Here is a 22384-nt window from a genome sequence, read left to right as displayed (position 1 = left end):
AAAGAACATGCTTTTTGATGACATTTCATTTTCTTTGCCTGTCTTCACGACCTCCCTGAGGTCTGTCAAAGTTAGGTCAATCCTTTCTCCTGTCCTCCTTGGCAGTCAGCTCCTCAAAGATACTGTATTACTGGGTGTCCCATAAACTAGACTACCTGCTCTTTCAAGGCAGGACCACATTCTTGCTTAACTCTACATCCCCAAATCTTGAAAACGGCAATCGTAGAACATATTTACCGAATCAGGCTCAACATACAAGAACAAGTTCAGACTTGGTAAACATACCCTCCCGTCCCTTCTTCAACACAACAGAAGGGACAGACCATACATCAGCTCTCAACATTTCCAGTTTTCTCATCCTATGGAATGAACACCCAACTCACTACTTCCTCCCAATAAGTTAAAGGGTTAAGACTGATAAGTCCACAGAGCCAAGCATTTCACTTAGTATTTACTAAAAGAGGGGAACAGGAATTAACCATCAAACTGTTAATGGTCTATTTACAAGTTTACTAATTACCTTGGAAGTCCTTTTTCTTTTCTTTCCTTTTTCTTAAAAACAATACAAAATAAAATCACCCACATTTTTAACTACAAATAGGAAACAGAGCAGCAAACATAGTTGCACCAACCTCCCCACTGACTTCGTCTTCATCATCTTCCCCTTCTACATCTTCGTCTTCATCTTCATCGTCTTCATCATCAAACTCTTCCTCCTCACCATCCTCATCCTCCTCGTCCTCCTCATCTTCTCCTTCTGAAAACAGTCCAAAGGAATTCATTAAACACCCTTGATGGCCCATAAGGCACACCTGCTAAGGTGCTGGGGCACTTCAGGTTGAGCCAGAGAACAAATGCTGTGCTACACCAACGTCCGGGAAACCCATGCCCCTTGGTCGCCCCCTTTCTCCCAGGCTGCTGCAACTCAGTCCCTTTGTCCATCATGATGCCATTACATCTGGAGACCAGGAGTCCTGGCGGACTACATGTATGCTACAACAGTCAGTGATGAAATGATATTATCTCTGGGATTTGCTTCAAAATAAGGAAGGGGGAAGTGGGTAGGGATGTGTATGTATAAAATAAGATAAGCCACAAATCAGTGATTGTTGAAGCTGAATGATGGGAACATGAAAATTCACTTTACTATTATTCCTATCTTTGTCTAGGTCTGAAATTTTCCGTAGTAAAAAGTTACCCCCCTCCCAAAATAAATAAATAATGAGCTCCTTCTCGGAGGGAAGGGCATCACCATAAAGCCAGCTGCCAGATGAGGAATCTAAGAGAGTAATAACCCTGTGAGAGGAAGGAAATAAGAGGCAGGCTGAGAGGTACCTGCACCCTCTGTGTCTCTACTCCATTTGGCTCAGGCCTCTAGGCAACCAGTTCTTACCTCTCCTGGTCCTGAAGCTCGCTGTGCTGTCCTGCTTCCTAGTCTCTGCATATTTTTCCCTTTCTTCTCTGCTTGGCTAACAGTGATTCAAACACCTGGGTCTCAGTTAAACATCACTTTTTTCTTAATTAATTTTTAATGTTTATTTCTTTTTGAGAGACAGCATATGGACAGGAGAGGGCCAGAAAGGGGGAGACAGGATCCAAAGCAGGCTCTGAGCAGTGAGGACAGAGCCCAATACGGGGCTTGAACACACAAACCATGAGATCACAATCTGAGCGGAAATCAACAGTTCGACGCTCGGGGAGCCTCAGAGGCTGAGTTGATTAAGCATCCGACTCTTGGTTTCAGTTCAGGTCACACAATCTCATAGTTCCTGAGTTTGAGTCCTGCGTCAGGCTCTGTGATGACAGCACAGAGCCTACTTAGGATTCTCTGTCTCCCTCTTTCTTTCTGCCCCTCCCTTGCTCGCTATCTCTCTCAAAAAAATAAACTTAAAAAAAGGATAAAAAAAAAGCAGGGGATTGGGCGCTCAACTGAGCCACCCAGGCACCCCTAAACATCACACTTCTCCAAGGTAGACTCACCAGACCTCCTAATCCCAGCTCACAAGCTCTTACAGAAGCACCTGATGCTTCTCCTTATCTCATGCTTTACTCACTTGTGATTATTTAACATTTCTCTTCTCAGTAGACAGTAAGCACCAAGAAGACAGGAACCAAGTCTGGTTTTTACCTTCAGAACTATATACCTCAGTGCCTGACACCTAAGAAATGCGCAAATTTGTTGTCTGACTGATACTCCCTCTCAGGAGCTGCTCTCCACCCTCCAAGTAATTTCCTTACATGCTCCTGCACACACAGCCATTCAACCTGTTTAAAGTGAGCTTAATTAAATAGACAAAAAGGCACAAATGGTTTTCAGGAATAACGGAGAACCTGCAAGTGAAGGGAGTAAGTGAACATTTGGAACAAAGGGAGATGTCCTATTCTGTGTCCACTTTACAACCTACATCCCATCCTTTATTACCTTGTCTCAAATCTGCCATAAAACTGCAAAAGTGCTACCAGAGTACTACACTATTAATTTGCACCCAAGCTGCCTGATAGATTTCCTCCTCTACTTTTCTTGCCCATTTCTTTTTGTGGATTTTTATCTTTAAAGAAAAAGACATTTAAAATAATGCTTCAAATACAGTAATACCAGATTCCAGCAACATCAGGAATTCTAAGAGAGTAAGTTTTCTTCATGCTGACTTACGTGAAAAGTGATCGCTCTGCTTCCTTTTAAGCCAGTGGAGAGGCGAGAAACTATTTATCCTAAGTGGCTCAGAATCAGTGGGTCACCATGCAAGGAAAGCTGCTTTATTTACATTTGGATATAACAGACATGTACCTGGTATCTACGAAGTGCTAGGCCTTGTGAATAAAGATGAAAAAGATAGTTCCTACCCAAGAAGATCGTAATAGCATAGCTCAAAGGGACAAGAACAGCAGAGAGACAGGTTATGAAAGAAGTAAATGAGGGGATGCTTTAGCACGCACAGAAACCTAACCTAGCTCACGGGCATCAGGAAGTGCAATCTGAAGTGCTGACAGAGCGTAGTTTGTGAGGATTAAGTCAGACAGTAACCAAGAAAGGGGAATAACTAGAACAGGCAGGGAGACATGAGAGATGATGGTCCTTTTAGTAAAGGGTAAACCACAATTACTTCAATATGTTAGGGCACAGTCTATGATCTCTCCAAATTCAAGACTAACTAGCTAACAAGCCATTTTTATTTCGAATCATTTGAAGGCTTCAATGTCCCAAGGGCTTCTTAAAATTCAACAGAAGTCCTAATCCCAAATTAATGGAATGCCTATACACATGCATACTATTTTTCTCCATAACAACAACATTCTGGAGCTTCCTCATGACCTTTGAAAGGCAAAAATTAGGTTCACTGGATGTTATGGCCACTCACCTTCATCCTCCTCTTCTTCATCCACACCATCCACCTCAGCATCTGAGTCAGGCGCTTCCCGATCCTCTCGGTCATAGCCATCCAGGTAGGTCAACTGAGGCAGGAGCTTAAAGACACTCTCTCGGTAGTCATTCAGGTTAGTAACCTCACAGTTAAACAGATCCAGGCTTTTCAGATATTCCAACTTTTTCTGAAGAAAAGGATCAAAAAACATACTTTCTAAACCAAAGGAACATAAGCAACAAAACCCATCTCTCAAAGAGGTAAAATTCTAGGCTCTGTTCAGTTAGCTGCTACCGACTCAGTTTTATACTCAGGAAAACATTTCAAGTCCTTTGCAACCTTTATAGTAAGTCACCAGATTTTACCTTCTACAATTTACCTTCTACATCTACCTTCTCAGAGAATGGTCTTTTTCTGGCAGCATTAGTAGTTTTAAGAAAAATAAATTTGAAAAAATATTTAAACTAGATCTTTTCACTGTGTGAGACAAATCAAACAGGTTCAATAAATTTGGTTCAAAACTTAAGTTTTAACATCTAAGTAACCCAATAGTCAGTAAGAACGTGATGGATATCAAGCCTAGTCTTCAAAGCTCTGGGGTGACAGGATGGGAAAAAAATTCACTCAATCAATCAATTCAATCTTAAGGTAGTTGAGATTTCTATTCGAAGACACAGATGTGAAACACTAGAGAACGGAATATAATAAAGCACAAAGTGTAGTGATACGGTTACTCTCCAGGAAGAGAGGAGGCAGTACAGGCTGGGGAAAGGGTGGGGGCACTCAGAGTTGAAACTTCAGGAGAGGAACATTACTCTTTTTTAATTTGGGGGGAGGCGGGGAGATCAATACTATTACCAGAGCTTTCTGATATACAATTCTTCTGATTTTACCATACCCTGAAATTTTGTGGCAATACCTCATTTGTTTAGAACTTTGTCTTCTATCTGAAACACAAAATAGTTGAGCTTTAAAGCTTGGGCCAAGGAAAGTGCTCTGAGTAGCCAAAGTAGATAAGAAACTGTCCATTTGTTTTACTCAGAGATTCATTTGTTATTACAACTGTGTACTAGTATTTCTATCCCAGCTCTACTAAGTTGTGACTCAAGGTGAAAGAAGACATTGGGAGGGCAGAGGTAGTATATTACAGGCAAGTAAGGAAAGAGCAGCAGAAGTACAGCAGAGCCTCTTAGGAAGGAGAAGAGGGACAAGTGTTTAAAAAGCAAACATAAAACATGAAGCAGCATGTAGCCTGGAGCCCTCTAGAATATGGCCAATAAGCCCGGAGGGCATATGACATACAGCTTCATAAATGTCACTTTTAATGGTTCTGAATCAGGAGAAAAAGCTTGGTATTCTCTGAGAAAGTAGTACTAACACAAAAAAACTAAGAGGATCTCTGTGTAAAGTTGAGTTGGAAAACATAAACATCGTTTGAAGGCTTTGATGTTTTATTGGGAAAACTATTTCAACGTTTACAAGAACCTGGGAAGAAATGTAGATGAAAAAAACCTTGTCATCAGGAGTGGAGGTATCTGACTAATTCTGGAGAGTTACAAAATTATTTAAAAATCTTTGCCCTAAAGCAGGGCTTGGCAAAAGTCAACTGGCCCATCCTGGTCCACTGCCTGTTTTTGTAAAACACGTTTCATTGTAACTCGGCCATGTATTATGTACAGCTTCTTTTGTGCCACAATCATGGCAAAGCTGAGCAGTTGCAACAGAGACTGTATGGCCTCAGAAGCCCAACAGATCTACTACCTGGCCCTGTAGAGGAAAGGGTGGCTGACCCCTGCACTTACAGAATCTTCATCTTCCTGGTCAAAGAGGTTCCTACACATGTTTTATTTTCACTGAGCAGCCCTTGGGAACAGACAGCCAGGCAGGGAACACCGAACAGGGTTACAGCAACAGGCAAATGCACTCCTCAAAACACCAATGTACGATGATCCAAGAGTTTATGGATCAAATAATGTGCTTATGTAAGTTAGTCCCCTGAGGTCATAAGAAAGCTGTCCCCGAACTTCTAATGACAGGGAGAGCTGCTTTTATGTTGTGTAGCTTTCAGATTAGGTTCCCCACTGGGCAGGCCCTGACCTCCAGAAGCCCAGGTAGGACTTCTTGCCAAAGAGGAAAAAAATGTCGAAATACCACCCCAGACAACTAGCTGACACACTGGGAACTCTTTTCTCGTCACAAAAAGGTTGACTCTATACCAGCTAAGATATAACCACAAGTAAATTTAGGCAGCTTTCCCAAAGTCTAAAAATTCTTTACTCAAGGAACGAGCCATTCACTTCTCAAAATTATACTCGGGAAATGGATGCATAAAAATACATACAACCCCTAATCTTTAATGTTCTACAGTGCCTCAAGCCCTTTCTCTAATTCCATCTACTATCACAGTAGACAGGCCTCCAAGGCTCACCTATTACTGAAACTCCATGTATCTGTGAGGTTTTTGGCTACTTAAGAAAAGGACCCATTATGAATAATTCAAACATGCCAAACAGTATGCTAGAAAACGAAGTGAAAGCAAATAACAAAATTCCAAGTAATTGTAGTACTCCAGAATTGCTTAAAGTATTAAAATTGTGCTTTAAGGCCCAAAATATACTACCCACAGATTATTCAGGACCCCAATGTAAATGTGTAAATACTGCTAAAAAACAAAAACAAAAAGAAACCCAAAAATCAGAATGCTACCATACCAGAAATTTGGCCTAAAACTAATAGGCTAGCCATAATAAACATTAAACATTTTATTAACAATAATTTTGCTTGCCTTCTTAGAATTTAGAAGGGCTTTGGGGGATGGTTTGGATGGCCCAGGTCTCTTAAAAAAGGTGTCCAAGGAAGTTTGAATTGATGCCTTCTTTGTCTCTCGATTAATGTCCCTGTAGCAAGCAGAGGCATTCACAATCATTGCATTGACTGTAAGAACTGGGCTCAAAGTAGACGGTGTTCAAAATGTACGTGGTTAATGAGGATGAGGATGGTGTTTTTCCCATTGAAGAAAACTTTCAGAAGACAAAATGGACCCAACATTCCCCCCCTTCACCTTCTCCTACAGCTTTTTTTTTTATTCCGGGATATAACTTCCGGAGACCTACCCTAACACCCCTAGGAATGTGAACAGCAAGTTCAGGAGAATGGCAGGAGCCCAGGCTTTTCCACGCAGGGTGTGCAGCACTGTGGCTCTGTCACTGGCTAGCCAAGTGTGTGACTCTGGACAAGGGATTCAGACTCTCCCAAGCCTCAGCTTCCTCATATGTAAAATGAGGGCCATGTTATTTCTATTCTATTTGTAGAAATATTTTTTGAGGAATACTAATGAGACAACACACATAAAGCATCTACTACAGTGTATGATACGTAACAGATCCTCTAAAAACGGTAAATACAATTATGATTATTTCTCATTCTTCACTGTCCTTGGGGACTGAGACTTTCACAACCACCAAATGGCCCTCATTCATCAATGACCAGGTCAGAACGCCCAAGAAAACAAATCCCATACAAGGTTTGCTTCTGCTCTGCCTCTGTGTGCTAGGACACTGACAAAGGCTTCTGGTGAAACATCAAAGAGGACTCGGGTTGGCATAAGAATTAGGCAACAGCCAGTCATCCAGCATGAGAAGGTACTGTGTGGCACTCTGTTCTAGAAAAAAGGTGTTCTTACGCTCACAATGACTGTGAATCGATAGGCCTATCATTGACACATAAACAATAAAGGCTTGGTGTAGCCTGTCAACTGGGAGACACCAGCACTTACTTTAGTACTCCTGTTGGAATTCCCAGTTTAAGGTCAATTTGGGTATGAAATAAATTTGTAGGTAAAAAGAATAGGTCCCAAAGGCAGTGGAAAGAATGGCAGAGTTGGATTTGAATCGCTAGATATGTGGCCACTGAGTAATTATTTAAACTCTCTAAACTTGGTTTCCTCATCTCTAAAAGAGGTACAGCTCTTCTCTTTTCTCTGGGTTCTAGGAGGACACATTGGGCAAATGTTAATGTCCTCGAATACAGCAAAACTCAATAAATGTTTGCTTAAATATTGGAAATGGGGATTGGTTTGGAGGAAAAGAATAGAACCAGTAAAAAAGGAAGGAGCCCAAGTACCTGGGGTGTACCTATAACAGAAAAGGGGATAAAATTCATGAAGCAAAGCTAAGAAACAGGCTCCTAACATTTGAGAAATATGAGCTAAATGTGGTCCACTTAATGAAACATAAAAATAAAGGGACTCAATAAAAGGCAATTTAGCCTACATTGGAGTAGAGCCTTAATTATTGATTAGAAGGGAAAAGATGCTGTAATTCTGGCAGGAAATCCTTTGTTAGAAGAAGTCACAACTTAACTACCTTCCCTTCCTTGAAATACTAATAAAGCATTCTGTACAAGTGATGTGCAACCCAAGTATTTTAATGTATTGTGACATCAGAACTGAAAGAGATAGTAGAGAAAGATGCCTTATCCTCTTGGGTTCTGCTCTTCCAGATCTTGAGACACCTCCTATATGCTTACATAAACCTCTTCCAATTAACATTTGTAAGGTTGAGTCAAATGGAAACACTTGACTTTATGTATACGTAAAAACAGTAAGAACCACAGGCTTCTTTGGATAGTATGAAACAAGCTGGAGTTCCATTAGGCATATTAAAATGGAATTCTGTATATATGCCAAATTTACAGAATATCATATTTAGAGAAATCAGTCACTTAACAATCTTAAATTCATAGAAATTTCCAGGTGGCAGCCAAACAGAACAGCTTGGGAGGCTGCCCCATACCTTGCATTAACCTCTCTCTCCAGCTTTTTTGGCCTACAATCTCCACATGGACTGGACCCCCATTAGTACAGCTTCCCGACTTACAAAGCGGAGTTAAGCATATTACCTTATTTTATTCTCAGAACTTCTAAGTAAGGTAAGGCAGAGATTATTAGCCTTCCTGCTTCATAAGTGAGGAAACTGAGGCCCAGGGAGAAGAAGCAATTTGCCCAAGGTCACACAGCGAGCCTGCAACCTAACTGGCACTTAAATTTATCTTTTCATAGCTTATCCTAGTATGTAAGACTGAGGAGGATTTTGCGGTTCCCATGCAAAACTTTAGCCAACAGCAATCCAGCTGGGGCACAAAATCAATTAGAAGACCTAAAACTTACTGGAGCTGTCCTTGGACTGTTCCACCTACAACTCAGATATGCCACCAGTATGAATAGCTTTTTCTATAAAAGTATAACAGTATAGAATAGCCTGGCCAGTCTGGGGGGAAAAAAATTAAATGTTTAAGGCTATGGTCAATATATGAAACTCAAAAAAGACAAAAAAGAAAAGAATTCCCCTGTGAAAGGACACCAGCGCAGTATCAGGTAGGGAGAGCAAAGCCATAGAACACAGAACTAGAAAGGCCCTGATCTTTAAAACTTCTCTAGAAAGTATTATAGTAAGAACCACCACTTTCTTGATCAATTACTATTTCCAAGCATTTCCCTCAGTATAAAGAAATATGAAAATGAAAATGACCAATAAGTCCTGGTTTCCAAATTCTCACATACTTACCAAAGGTTCCAAGGTGCTGATATCTTTCAGCTTATTTCCACTTAAGTTTAGATGTGTGAGATTTGGAAGTTTTTCTGCTAACATGTCCAGACCTCCAAAGATTCTATTGTCACTGAGCTCAAGCTGCAAGAGAATATACAATATACACACAAATACACACAGAGAAACACTTTTAAATACCAAATACAGTTTTTAAATATTTATCAAGATCAAATAATCTCTGTTCCTACCAGGGCATGTTTGTTCGCTCTATTTGATTAAACACAGATAAATAGTTTATAGATTCCAAGAGCATTTCAGGGGAAGAGGAGAAACAGGATGGATAAGAAGAGCTGTGTTAGAAGTTAAGAGTTCCTTAACCAGTTGCTAATTGTAATAGTTTGCTCAAGATCTGGCTCCTAATATCAGTGAATCCATTTTCTAACCTAAAAAGTGGGTCAAAGCAAATTAGAATTCTTTGAGAAGTTGTAATACTCTATACCTGCCAGGAAGGGTAAATGGTCTGTGCATTCTAAGCAGCTTATTCCGTGTGCCAAACAAAGCTCACTATGGCGACTCGAAACCTAATTTGGTCTGTAGAGTTCTGACACATTGTAGGGTTCTATACCTGGAAGCCACCAGGGAATGTTGCTCTGAAGGCTACAGGAGTGGGACAGGCCCCAAAACAAGCCCTTAAAGAAGCTCCATGACCTCAGAAAAGTGAGTGGAGCAACAGCTTCAGGGTTGCCGAAACCAACTCCCCAGAGGCCACTTCTTGCATAAAGCCGCACTAGCCTTTATAAGAACCTACTCTTATTTCTTAGCTGCAGGTCAAGTAGCACAGCAAGCCGTGTGCCAATGAAGAAAGAGCCTTCACCAAGGAATCAGAATGGGAAGTGAAAGAAATTGGAGCCTGGAAAAGTTAGACAGTTGAGAGCATATAATTCAAACTCTTCAGTTTGCGGATGAGAAAACTTAGGCTATACAACTGGTTTCAATTCTCTATTTTAAGTGCCAACGACAACGGTAACCGCATCTAACTCTTACACGGTACCTAAGTGCCAGGCAATGTTTGAAGCACTAGAGATACACGAACTCATTTACTTTTACTAACCCTATGGGGTAGGGTAGAATTATTACCCGCATTTACAGATGAGGAAAAATGAACTACAAAGACGACTCTAAAACTTGGCCAAGATCACAAAGTAGCTCTGGTGGTGACTGAGGATTCTGAAGCCAGGCAGGCTAGCTTCAGAAGACTTTGCCTTTCCCACCATGTTACGTGCAAAGAATAGCATGAAAACTTCATGTAATTTGGTCTTTGGCATGCTATGAAATAAACTACATGATGCAGAACAGAGAACTTTTAAAAACTTCAATATTTGTTGGAAGAATGACTTTAAATGACAACTCAAGTCTTCAACAACTTAGGTGTTATTAAATATTTCAGAAGATGAAACTGCAACATTTCAAAACATTTCTTCCTTCCCATGGGTTATTCCAGTCAAATTATCTAGTCATGGTCTAGATTTAAAAATACAAGTCTATAATCAACAAAGACTCAAGTGTTAGCTTTACTGAGATTTTAGTAAATCAAAACAAAGAGACCATTTCTCTTGGTTAGTTGGAATATCACACATTATGTAATGTTCGTATCCTTTCAACATGACTATCTTAGTTAGCAGAGAAACAAGGCAATCTGCCAAAGCATTTAGTGACATGTTTATTTTGAAATGAAATCAATGTGTAAATTTAGGAAACCTGTGACATTCGTACAACAAAATTTCTTTCAGAACCTGTTTCTTGTTAAAAAATAATCTGTGCTCTAGGACAGAAAGAAAATAAGGTCTCTGTCAGTTGTGAGAACATCTTATCTGCCTTTAAGTTTGATTTGTAGGATCTCTCCATTCCTCCCTAACTCTGCAAGGAAGTGATTAACAAGACTTCAGAAGAATTTGATAAAGCCTATATAGATGGTCACTGATTCACTCCTCTTCTGAGTTAAGTCTGACAGCACACAGACCACAGTACATCAGGAAAATGTACCAGGATGCTAGGAAAACAACACAAAATACACACTAGAATCATACTAGCATCAAGTTTATGTAGATACATGCCAGAAAGCCACCAGTTGTTTAATGGGCTGATCAGAGCTCCCAATGTCACCAATAACCATGTAAATATAAAAAGATTATACTTGAACCTCTAAAGTAGATGCTTAACAGAAGAAAGGGAACTATTTACCAATTTAAATATAACATGATTATTCTTCCTGAGAGGAAGCTAAGTTACCTGAAACTCATGAGGACTGCCTGAACACTTATTACCTAACTAAGGCAAATAAGTAAACATTTTCTGGTTTTTAATTCATATACTTAAACCAAAACAAGTTCCTCTCAGGACTCAAACAGACTACAGGAACAGCCTATTTGCATTTTGTCTAATTCTGATTCCAGACTTCAATGTGTACTTTTGGATGACAGTTCTGCTTAAAATCCCTAATAACGTGAACACCGAAACAGTGGAAAATTCTGCAATATTTATGTGACCACGTATCTTTTATTATATAATAGAAAAAGCATGGTTTAGGAAATAGGAGATACGGATTCTAGTTTTGGCTCTAGTACAAACCTCTTTTGTAGGTGGCTTTAGGCAAATTACTATACCTTTCTGGGTCTATTGCTATGCTTATAAAATAAGGGACTAGAAGAGCAAAGTTTCTTCCAGTTTTAACATTCTGGAGCTCAGTGACAGTTACATAGGTAAGGACATGAGAAAACATTTTCCTTGAGGGTTTTTTATTGGTAGTTGGGGGGGTCTGATTGGTTTATAATTAGACCAATAAAATATGAACAATGAGCCATCAATTAGGATAGGGAAATACAGTAGCTTCATTACAGTGATTTCCTGCAGTCACGACACATTTTATTTTTTTTAATTAATTTTTTTTTCTGAAGGAGAGAAAGAGAAAAAGAGTGCAAATGTGCTCGTGCAAGCAGGGCACACACACACAGAGAGAGGGAATCCCAACCAGGCTCTGCACTGTTGGCACAAAGCCCGATGTGGAGCTCGAACCCATGAACTGAGCCCAAATCAAGAGTCAGATGCTTAACTGAGCCACCCAGGTGCGCCTAATCACAACACATTTTAAACTTTCTTTCTAATCATTAAGAATTCGTAATGGGTTTGAATTATCATAGATTACAAATCTGAAGTCTTTACTGACACTCACCCTTAATCAACAAACAAAACATGAAGAGAGGCCCCTGTGTCCTAAACCAGAGCATACTAAGAAAAAACACATAGCTAACATATCAACAAATTTATAGCAATTAATTAGTAACTTATTCACAAAATAATTATTCTTCATAACTATTTATTGATCATCCAACATGTATTATTTCCAAACATCACAGCAATTCTGTAAGGTCAGGTGGTAGCACCAGTTTACAGGTGAGGAAATTGAGCCTTAGAGAGATTAAGTAACCTGCAGAAGATTACCCATCAGGGAAATGATAGAGCTGGAATTCAATCCCAGATATGCCCAGTTCCAAAGGCCATGTGCTTTCTGCTACACTAAATGCTTCCTTACAAGTAAAATCACCTATGTTTCCCTTCTCATAATGTTCTCTCTTTTATTGCTGAAGAAAAAGTACTTACCTTTTTCAATTTAGGTAGTTTGGGGAGATTTGAAACTGAAATCAAGCCTACATTTATTAAACTGAGGAACTCTAAGTTCACAAATTCAGCTGTTAAGCCCTCAATTTTCCCATCATTTGATTTGCAATTGTCCAGAACAAGTTCTCGAACCTGTGAATGACAAAGGGGAAAAAAGAAAAAAAAAAAAACAAAACCAAGCTTTCAAAAACATACATAAAACAAAGAACAAAGCAAAAACTACAACCATAAACACGGAGCAAAAACACCCACATACAGGGGCAGCCTCTACTTAAACCAAGATCACAGTTATAAATAAATGAAAAATGATTAAGCCTTTAGTAACAATATACTACTAGATATCAAGGATGGAATGTTACACCACGGTATAAAAAAGATTTAAACGCTTTACTTTCCAGAGACAGAAACTACAGTTCTTAAGATACAGGTGAAGAAACTATTATCTCCCTCATTCCTTTTCCCAAGTCTATTCTCCCAAGGCGCGGCTTTAACTATAAATGCAGAGAAGACCACCCCACCCCTTCCAGGGCTGAGTCTCCCTCAACGCCCAGGAGATGGACACAGGAAAAGAGGAAACATTTACTTTTCCCAACAAGATTGCTAAGAGATTTTGGCAACACGTTTCTGCATTATACATTTACTCATCTTTACTAAGGTTATCTTGACAATAGAAGGGGTCAAGACACAAGAGGCCTTAATTCAAAACAAAGATCAATTTGGGTTACATGTGATGAAGATAATTCCAGGGGAGAAAACTGTTAAACATTAAATTAGATTTTTCAGGCCATAAAATCTCCTTTGTGGATCCTGAAATTCAGAATTCCAATCCGTCCAAGGGTATCATATCTGAAGATTTTAGTTTGTTTGTTTGTTTGTTTATTTAAACTCTAAGCCCAACGTGGGGCTTGAAGTCACGACCCTGAGATCAAGGGTTGCATGCTCTATTGACTCAGCCAGCCAGGTGCCCCATGATTTTAAATACTGATCAATTAATAAACAGTCTGTGAATATCTACCATGATAATCCCTATTCCATTCCTGTTCTGTGGTTGACTCTGAAACTTGCAACTTTTAACACATTTTGGTCAATTTACAGTGATGCAAATTAGAATTAACGGCAGTAACGGCCAAAGGCATTCTTGTGGTGAATCTACCACGTTTGATAGCATTAATCAAGCAGGTACATGGAAGTAAGATACTCATAGTTCTAAAAAATATGAGCTAGTAATGTCTTCATCCTCCAGTGCAAAATCCAAGGATAGTATTCTGGTAATTGCTATCATTTACAGAGAACTTACTCATTATTCTTTGCACCACAACACCCTCCCCCCATTTACAGAGAAGGAAACAGATTTAGAGTCGTGATACACACAACACCACAACTTCTCACTTGCTTCTTCACTACTTCTCACTACCCTGTCTACTTCCTCCTCATAAGCCCTGGTTTCAGTTAGGATGCATGCAGGCCTAGTACACCTTTAAGTCTTTCTTTCCTTCATTCCACATTTCTTCACACATCTCTGCCGTTTCCCCCCTTTTTAAGGAAAATAAGCATTTCTGAAAACTTAAGGTGTCAAATGAGGAGAGGTGGGCTCTACAAACATGCCTGAGGTCATATCCTGGCTCTACCACTTACAACCTGTGTGATCTCAGAAGACTCACCTAACCTCTCTGTGTCTCAGGTTCCTCATCTGCAAAGTGAAGATAACAGTACTCACTGCATGGAGTTGCAGAGGAATAGCACCTGGAACATACTGAGTGCTAAAAAAGTAACTTCTGGGGAAAGGGAGTAGGGGTATGACAGGGACCTACCTCTGCTGTTTATTCATATTTGTAATGAGGTTTTTATAAGCATGTATTTTTGTATTAAAAAAGTAAAACCAACAAACCATAAAAATAAAGTCAACTGTAATTGCCCACACACCTAATACAGCACTACAACTAAAATGTTCTCACTTGGTTTGGGGGATTTTCTATGACTATCTGACAGAGGATCCAAATTATACAGAGTAACACTTATATGCCAAAAGCCAAATGAGGACGAATTAGATTTAGCCATATTGCTTCCCAGGTCACTGGGTGAAATCACCTTTTGGGTATTTCTTTCAACTGGTTTGTTGAACCAAACAGCAAAATAGGAATCAAGAGGAAGGAACTGGGAGAAAAAAAATGTTAAATGGTTCAAATCTGCAGGTTTAGTTGCTGGGTATGAAAGATGGTGGAGGGGAGTTGAGGTTCTGGCTTACAAAAATGGGAGCCATGTAGCTAGATGGAAATAAGCAGGGAATGGCTTTCTGAGGGGTGGATGTAATGAATACCATGAAGGCTACTGAGTTTAAGGTTCCCTTGGGAATGTGGTTTGGAATAGAGGCGGGTTGTCAGTTCTGTATTTGGAGTCATCAGGGCAGAGACCATAGTGGAAGGATGGAATCCCTAAGAAGAGGGCCAACGACAGAACCCTGAGGAACCTGCAAGAAAGACCTAAGAAAAACTGAGAGTGGTACCAATGGTGAAGTATTAGTTTCAAACATGTGTAAAGGCTTATGGAAATAAAGCATGAGAAGTTATTGAAAAAGGACCGAAAAATTAGAAAACTTAAAGGCCCATCAACGAGGGACGTATTTCCAAGATACACTGTGGGATGAAAAATGTGCAGAATGGGTATTATCCTTTATGCTACAGACCACACACTTTCTTCTATGTACAGAAAATCTCTCAGGAAGAGAAACTGAGTGGTGGGGAGACCTTGCTCTACATAACCTTATTTAGCATTTCAGTGGTGATAATGTTAACTTATTACAAGTATAACAATTTTAAAAGTCATTGTTAGACTTCAAGTTTCATGATGGGCAGGGTGATGTCTACTTTAGTTACCACTATATCTCAGTATGAGAAACAGTTTTCACAACTGTTAAATGAGGAAAACTGGTCACAGGCTTGTCAGAGTACTGTATTGGGATTTGTGTCAGGATTGTAGGGGATTGAGTAGATGATACAATAGAAAACTTGGATATAAAGAGAACCTCTTTCTGATCACAAGCATAATCACATCAATGCAAGTAATATTTATGTTTGTCACTATGAAGATTTTGGTATATTAGTTCAGCCTCTTTGTATATTTCAAATGTAATGAGATAAAACTCTATTACTTAGCTTATTTTAACAACTCTGAATATTTTTTAAATGACTAAAAACATTAGAGTATATGGATGTACCAAAAATTACTTTACAATCCTCCCTGTTGAATGTATTTCTAATTTTCCCTATCATAATAATGGCACAATACCTTCGTGTAAAATTTCTTTTGTAATTAGGATTCTCTCCTCACAATCTGTTGCTAGATGAAAGAATACAGACATTCAAGTCTCTGTTACTGAGTTCTGAGTTCCTAACTTAAAATGGCAACCAACCCATCTGTTAAATACTTTAAGTATTTAAACATATATCCAGGTATTTAAACATATATCCAGAATGTGACCTTTCTGGATATATGAAAATTTTAGGTATTTGCATTTATTTATCTTTTGCTCAAGGATACTGTTTTTACCCTAAGTGAGAAAAAAAATAACTCAAAAGAAGCATGGACAAAAAACAGACAAGCCATAAAAAATACAAATCACATTAAAAAACTGATGTTCAACAATAAATACGTATTAAAAATGAGATCATTCTACTCTTGTTGGAGGCAGGGAGCTCTTCCTACAGAGGTCAGGATGGATACAGGTATAGGGGAGTTTCTAAGCGGGAGAGCAAGAAGTTCAGGGAATGCGCACTGGAGACCTTTAATTTTCTCCGTGAGTAGAAGGTAACAGAATTTACTGGGGGGGAGTAGGGCAGAGGATTGTATGGCTCAGCAGAGAAGGCATGCCCCTTGACCTTTCCAGGAAGCTGTAGATGTAGTAAAGCATGCTATCTGCTAGAACAGAGCACCACAGGCACAGGAGGATCAGCCACTGAGGAATATGCACAGAGCAGAGTGGGAATTACTGGAGAAAGCAGAGGCCACAGGAGGGTTCCACTTGGGGCTGTGCCCAGGATAATAGGTCTGGAAAGTCAACCCTCAGCAGCCTTCCCCCAGCCCGTTTAAAGTTCTAAACAAGAGCATGGCAAAGGGTGTCGGCTCTCAGGCATGGGGTCAGCAGCATTTGAGAAAACTAAGCCTCCTCCACCTCTACACCTTGACTATGAAGGGATCCTGACTCACTTGCAAGGGAGATAACAACTGCAGAAGAGGGGGCAGTGGGTAGGGAGTTGGGGATAGATAATCCCGTGACCTCTCAATAAATGAGGGATTCTAATCAAGAAAAGAATGGTCCCAGCTTCTCCTTTGGATGTTCCAAATCCTCCCAGAGCTACTATCTAAGGAGGTAAGGATGGGCAGGCACTTGTACATTTGTGTGTACAAGTCAGGGAGCTGTTTGGTCCAAGATGAAGTTAACTGGACTTCTGCTTGAAGATGGATGGGACTTTTAAGGCCAATTCACTCATCAGCACCATTTTCTAATTAAACTATATATATTTTTTCCAAACATGAATTCAGGATAAACACTTAAAGTAATCCATATTATTTCCTATTTAACTCGTGTTTTTGTTTCCTGCAACTATCGGTAAAACAGTACTGTTTTCTAATACTTTTTCACTGAAAAATCTGAACTATACTGTAGCCAAGTTATGGCGATTGGTGCTAGGGGTCACAGAGAAAAATCAAGCAATTTTCCTTTCACCCTCTCCAACTTGCTCTCACTTCCCGTTCTCCTGGCTACTTAAAAACAAAACAAAACAAAACAAAACAAAACCTACCTGGTTTAAATTGCTTGGGTGATCTTCCCCAGTTATAAGTTAGGAGGGGGAAACATGGAAGAATTAGAGTTACCAATTCTTTTAATTAGAAAAGTAATACATGGTTATTGCAGAAAGTGAAATCATCCAAAAATGTAGAATAACTTCTGTCATCCTTGCCAATTTCCATTCTTCTGAGTTAACCAATGTTCAAACCTTTTTCCTTACCATTATTTTAAAATAATGTTTTCAAAATGACAGAACAAATTTAGATCAGTGGTTCTCAGCTGTGTTTAGGTGACAGAACTGTCAACATGAGAGAAGGAAACACTCATATCCTATTGGTGGGTAGGTAAAGAAATGAACCATTCTAAACAGCAATTTGACAGAAGATTCACATTACAAGAAGTTCATTTCAGTACTATTTAAAATGGCAAAAACCCTTCTAACCACCCCATAAGTTATGATCCATGCAGACATTAACAATAAGACTGTAAAATAATAGTGACAGAGAGATAAAAAAGCTTACTCTATTTATGTAATAAGATAATATATGCATTAACAGAATTTGACTTTGGAAAAAAGTAGACATTCTGGTAGACCATACACCAGAATGTCTAGATAAAAATCTCACACACACCTGCCCACCCTATTTTATTTCTGTTTATCCATATCCAGGATTTTTGGCTTATCTGTATCTAATTTTTTCTTCAATTTAGATTACTTATAAAGTGAAAAAAAAAACCCAACAATTAGTTGGCTATGCAACCAATCAGAATACCCCATTGTGCTCAAAATTACATTAATAGACACAAGATGGCAAAAGTTGGGGAAAAAATTTTAAAAGGCATAAAAGTGGGGAAACCGGAGATGTGTCTCTTAAGGAAAGACAATTCTTATGATGGGTGAGAAGTGCCTAGTCTTCGCACACAGCCCACCAGGGTCCCACATGGACATCCACTGTGAACCACAGAACTGCTGGGCTTTCTAACTTTGAATGGAAAACTCAAAAACAGCTAACATCAAGGCTAAGTGTGCTGGAAAAGAGTGTCATGTTTGGTGTAATGGAAGGATGAGAGCCTCACATAAAGAACACATATTTTTTCCCATTTTAGAATATAACTAAATTACATCTCACTATTGAATGCCAGTGTCTCATTTCACATCTGAAAATACCAATTTATGTAGTGTATACGGTATGTTCCAGCACTGCACAATTTGCTCTCAGTGAAGTAACTGACAATACAAATATTTTGCATAAAGTATTTCTTACCTTCGCCTATAGTTTTAAATGGTGATCTCCATTCTTTATGTAGATGATTTTTAAATGCCATCTTAGGCCATTTTTTCCACTATGAAAACACACCTGATGTGAAGAGCTCTTTTGGTCTTAGAAAAAAAACGAATTATACATTTCTTTGCAAGCACCCTCTTAAAGAAATGTCCATACTTGTTTTAAGGAATAAGGATATGGTAATAGGTGAACTAAACCTATTATCTTGGTCTCATGTATTCTGGCAAGGAACCTAAGAAGGTAAAAGTGTTACCAGGGTCATACTCAAACCTCAAGAAAAAAAAAAAAAAAAAAAAAACAGAAACAAAAAAACAAAAAAAACCCAAAAAAAACAGCCATGGGCACAATAAAAGCCCATCTGGTCTAAACAAAGAAAAAAAAATGTGATTAAACCTTCATCCTCCTCAAAGTCTTAGTTCTCATTTGATGATTTTAAGGTCAACCATGGGATGCATATATGCATTTAAGAGCTCCTGTCCATATTATACATTCAGTGAAGAAAGGGTTCTTTTTCTTTTCCCAAATGACAAGGGTCCCAGAGGCCAAGTCTGCTCTGTAACTGCTGGCCCCACAACAAACATAAATAGCCATGTGACTGAGTTTGGTTTTAAAGGAGTCATCTTCAAACTTTTCATTTGCCGCAAGGATGATTCTTTTGCGCAAAACACTGTTTAACTCCTCTTTTAGAATTTCCTTCAAAATCCACTGCATTTTTTTCCTGAAAAGCCTCCAGTTTAAGGTCAAAGCTTTCCTTTCTTAAGAACCTGACTCCTGCTGTCTCTGTCTCCTCCTCAGGTTCCCTAGGGCAGCCTTTCTTTGCCTATCCCCCAACCTTGGCAGGCTCCCAGGATGCTCCCAAAGCCCCTAAATCGCACCAGTGCAATAGGCGCCACCGGGTTCTGAGGCTTCAGAATGGAGGAGGCTGCTCTCTACTTCACCCTGCTTTTCCAGGCCCTGCCATAATGCTGGTACTCAAATATTTATTTAATAAACCAGTGGACTGCTGTAGGCTAGCTAGTCCTGTCCAATACAGTAGCCACTGATCACCTGCTGCTTTTGAACCCTTGAAATGTGGACAGTGCCAAAGATAAACTGACTTTTAACGTTGATGAAACAATCACATGACTCTGACCTGTCTTTGGCAAGAGTGTAAGGCCTAAGAGGATTACCTGAAAAGTTAAAACCTGCACCTATATACCCATTTCTAAGAAGTAACATATTAGATATCGCATAGGAAAAAATTCCATATAGTGGGAACATCATCCCAGCTGTGCTTCCCCTGATGGGAAGAACACTGCTCTTACTTTAGTTTACTACTTTAACAGCACTTTAGTTTGCGGACAAAGAATTCAAATTCCAGATTTTAAAGCGCTTTGAAGTCCCATATGCATACTTTTAGAAATGTTGGCTAAATCTAACTACTACACATTGCACTGACGTGCAGCTACGCAGTAATAACGAAAAGGTATGAAATTAACAACTCAAAATGGGAACACCACTCTTCAAGTTTTAGGGTGCGAGGAGGCTTAACCGTTCATTACACTAGCACGTGGCCGACACAAAATGTCTGACTGTGGACGGAAGGGACGGCCCTGGTCAAACCTCAACCTTAAAACCCAGAGTGCCGAGCTGAGACGCCCATCTCCCTCAGATCCTCCGGGGACGCTGGGGGGAGGGGGGGCTTGCGGGGCGGCCCGCCCGGTACCCCATTTGTGGGGACACCAGGCAAACCCTGGTTGACGAATTTCCACAAGTTAGCAACTTATTACCCACCGCTACCTGCCTCCACGAAGCGCGCCCATCGCTCGACTAGGATAGGGTGGGAGGACTTCCCCCGGGCTTCCCCAAGGCCAGGGAACGCCACTCACCCGAGGCCCCGGTCTGGCGGAGGCAAGGCCACACCGCGCGGGCGCCGGGGAACATGGCCCCGCGCCCGGCCGCCGCGAGGGCAGGAGTGGAGAAGAAAGAGGCGATTCTCAAAGCCCCGCTCGCCGCTCACGCAGCCGCGGCGGCGGGTGCCGGCCTCCCTGGAGCACGTGCGGGGGCAGAGGCCGCCGGGACTGCGCGGCCCACGAACCCAGCCGAGGCCCGCCAGTACCCCCGCTGTCTAGCCCAGGCGGAGGCGGCCGCCTGGCGTTGCCCTTTTAAGAACGGGGGAGGGGGACGGCAGCGCGCCCGAGAGGAGTCGAGCTGGAGGAGTCGGCTGCGGCCAGAGCGCGCGGCTCCCGCCAGTACGAGCCGAGCCCCGGCGAAGCGGGCGCAAAACAAACCACGGTCTGGGCCCGGGAGCAGCTGCTCGAACCCACAGGCCGGTGTACGCAGCGGAGGGAGACGGGCGCCCGCCAACATGGCGCTGCGTCGGACCGTGGCGCGCCCCGGCTGGCGCGAGGAGCCGCAGCCCGCCCACACCGAGGGGCCAGACTCCGGGCAGGGGCCCCGGGCTCCGCCACCGCGGCGCGGAGTAAAGGCAAAGCCGTCGCCGCCGCCACCACGGCTGGCCTGGGCCGAACGGGGCGCGTCCCGGGAGACCGGGAGTGGGGAAGGCCCGGAGGACGAAAGGGGAGCGAAAGAAATGGGGGACAAAGTTTTATTTTTAGGCTTGAAAAATGGCGGGAACCGCGTCCTTTTTTCAAACTTGGCCTCGGGAGGGGCGGCGGTTGCGCCACCTCCGCCGCCCGGCTCGCCCCTCCCCCGCTCCGCGCGCGCGAGGCCGCGCCCGCCCAAGCCCCCCGGACGCGCGAGGGGGCTCCTTGCCCCCCTCGGAGGCCGACAGCCCCCCCCCCTCCTCACCCCCACGGCCCCGGCCCTCAGCCCGGCCGGCGCCAACCGTGAGGCCTGACCGGAGAAGTCCCCGCCCCGCCCGAGCCCCTTCCCAGGCCGTCCGGGAGCGCTCGGAGCCCGGGCGGCCGAGCCCCGGCTAGCCGCGCGGCTCCTCGGCAGGCCCGGCCTCCGCCCGGCCGCGCATCCCGGGAGGCTGCAAACATGGCTCCCAGCGTTACACAACCCCCTCCTCCCTCCCTCGCCGCCGGCCACACGCACACGCGCTCCTCCGGGGAAGGACCCCGGCGGGCGAAGAGCTCAAAGTTTGCTTTCCCCCACCCCACTGCCTTCCCCAGACGGCCGCGGGGGCCCGCGGGCGCCAAAGAGTTAATCCCCGCGCGCTCGCTCCCCCCCTCCACGCCCGCCAACCCGCCCGCCTTCCCTGTCCGAGCCCGCGAGCTGCGCCCTTCTACGAGCCGGGGCTGGCGAACCCGCGGCCCGGGCCCCGCAGGTGGCCACCATTACATGCAAGTCATCGGGGGGAGAGGGCGCCCGACGGGGTCTCTGCTTACAGCTGCCGGAGTCCGGTTCCTCAGCTCCAGGTGGATCCTCCTCTTCATGTCCATGTTCCCCTCTTCCCCCCTCTTCAAACTTAACTTTCCGCGGCGGGGGCGGAGGGGGGAGAGGCGTCCCGGCCTGCGCAGCGAGGGCCGTCGGAAGGGGTCTGCTGGCGGCAGAGGCCGGCGGCGCGGTCCCAGGCGGCGGGCGGCGTGCGGGCAGGCGAGCGGAGCCCCCGGAGCCAAGTTACTCACGGGAGCGGAGAGAAACCATGGAGGGAAAAGGGGGCTGGAGCGCAGCGCTGGTCTCACTACCGCCGCCCCCGGCCGCGGCCCCGCACTGCGCTTAAACCGGCGACGCGGCGCGGGCGGCTGCTCGGCTTGACTCGGCCCCGCGCGGCGCTGCTCGGCT

At 42.6% G+C, this 22384-nt stretch overlaps 1 protein-coding gene across 3 annotated transcripts in view; it reads right to left on the bottom strand.

Annotated features, from left to right (window-relative positions):
• The window catches only part of ANP32B (acidic nuclear phosphoprotein 32 family member B), a 26932-nt gene extending 4548 nt beyond the window's left edge, over positions 1-22384 (bottom strand). The window contains exons 1-5 of one of the 3 annotated variants that reach the window (XR_006210809.1): positions 21988-22384; positions 12566-12715; positions 8927-9049; positions 3360-3549; positions 633-757 (exon numbers count right to left, since the gene is read on the bottom strand). Coding sequence is in view for 2 of the 3 variants with exons in the window: in XM_042965163.1 (XP_042821097.1) it covers positions 633-757; positions 3360-3549; positions 8927-9049; positions 12566-12715; positions 21988-22041 (642 nt within the window). In the remaining variant the exon portion in view is untranslated. Of the gene's footprint in view, positions 1-632; positions 758-3359; positions 3550-8926; positions 9050-12565; positions 12716-19048; positions 19056-21987 lie in introns of those variants that run through there. The other 2 variants (XM_042965163.1, XM_042965164.1) reach the window with 2 other exon arrangements.

The sequence above is a fragment of the Panthera tigris genome, chromosome D4, assembly GCF_018350195.1.
Source record: "Panthera tigris isolate Pti1 chromosome D4, P.tigris_Pti1_mat1.1, whole genome shotgun sequence".
Lineage (NCBI taxonomy): Eukaryota > Metazoa > Chordata > Mammalia > Carnivora > Felidae > Panthera > Panthera tigris.
This window is presented reverse-complemented; position numbering and strand designations above follow the sequence as displayed.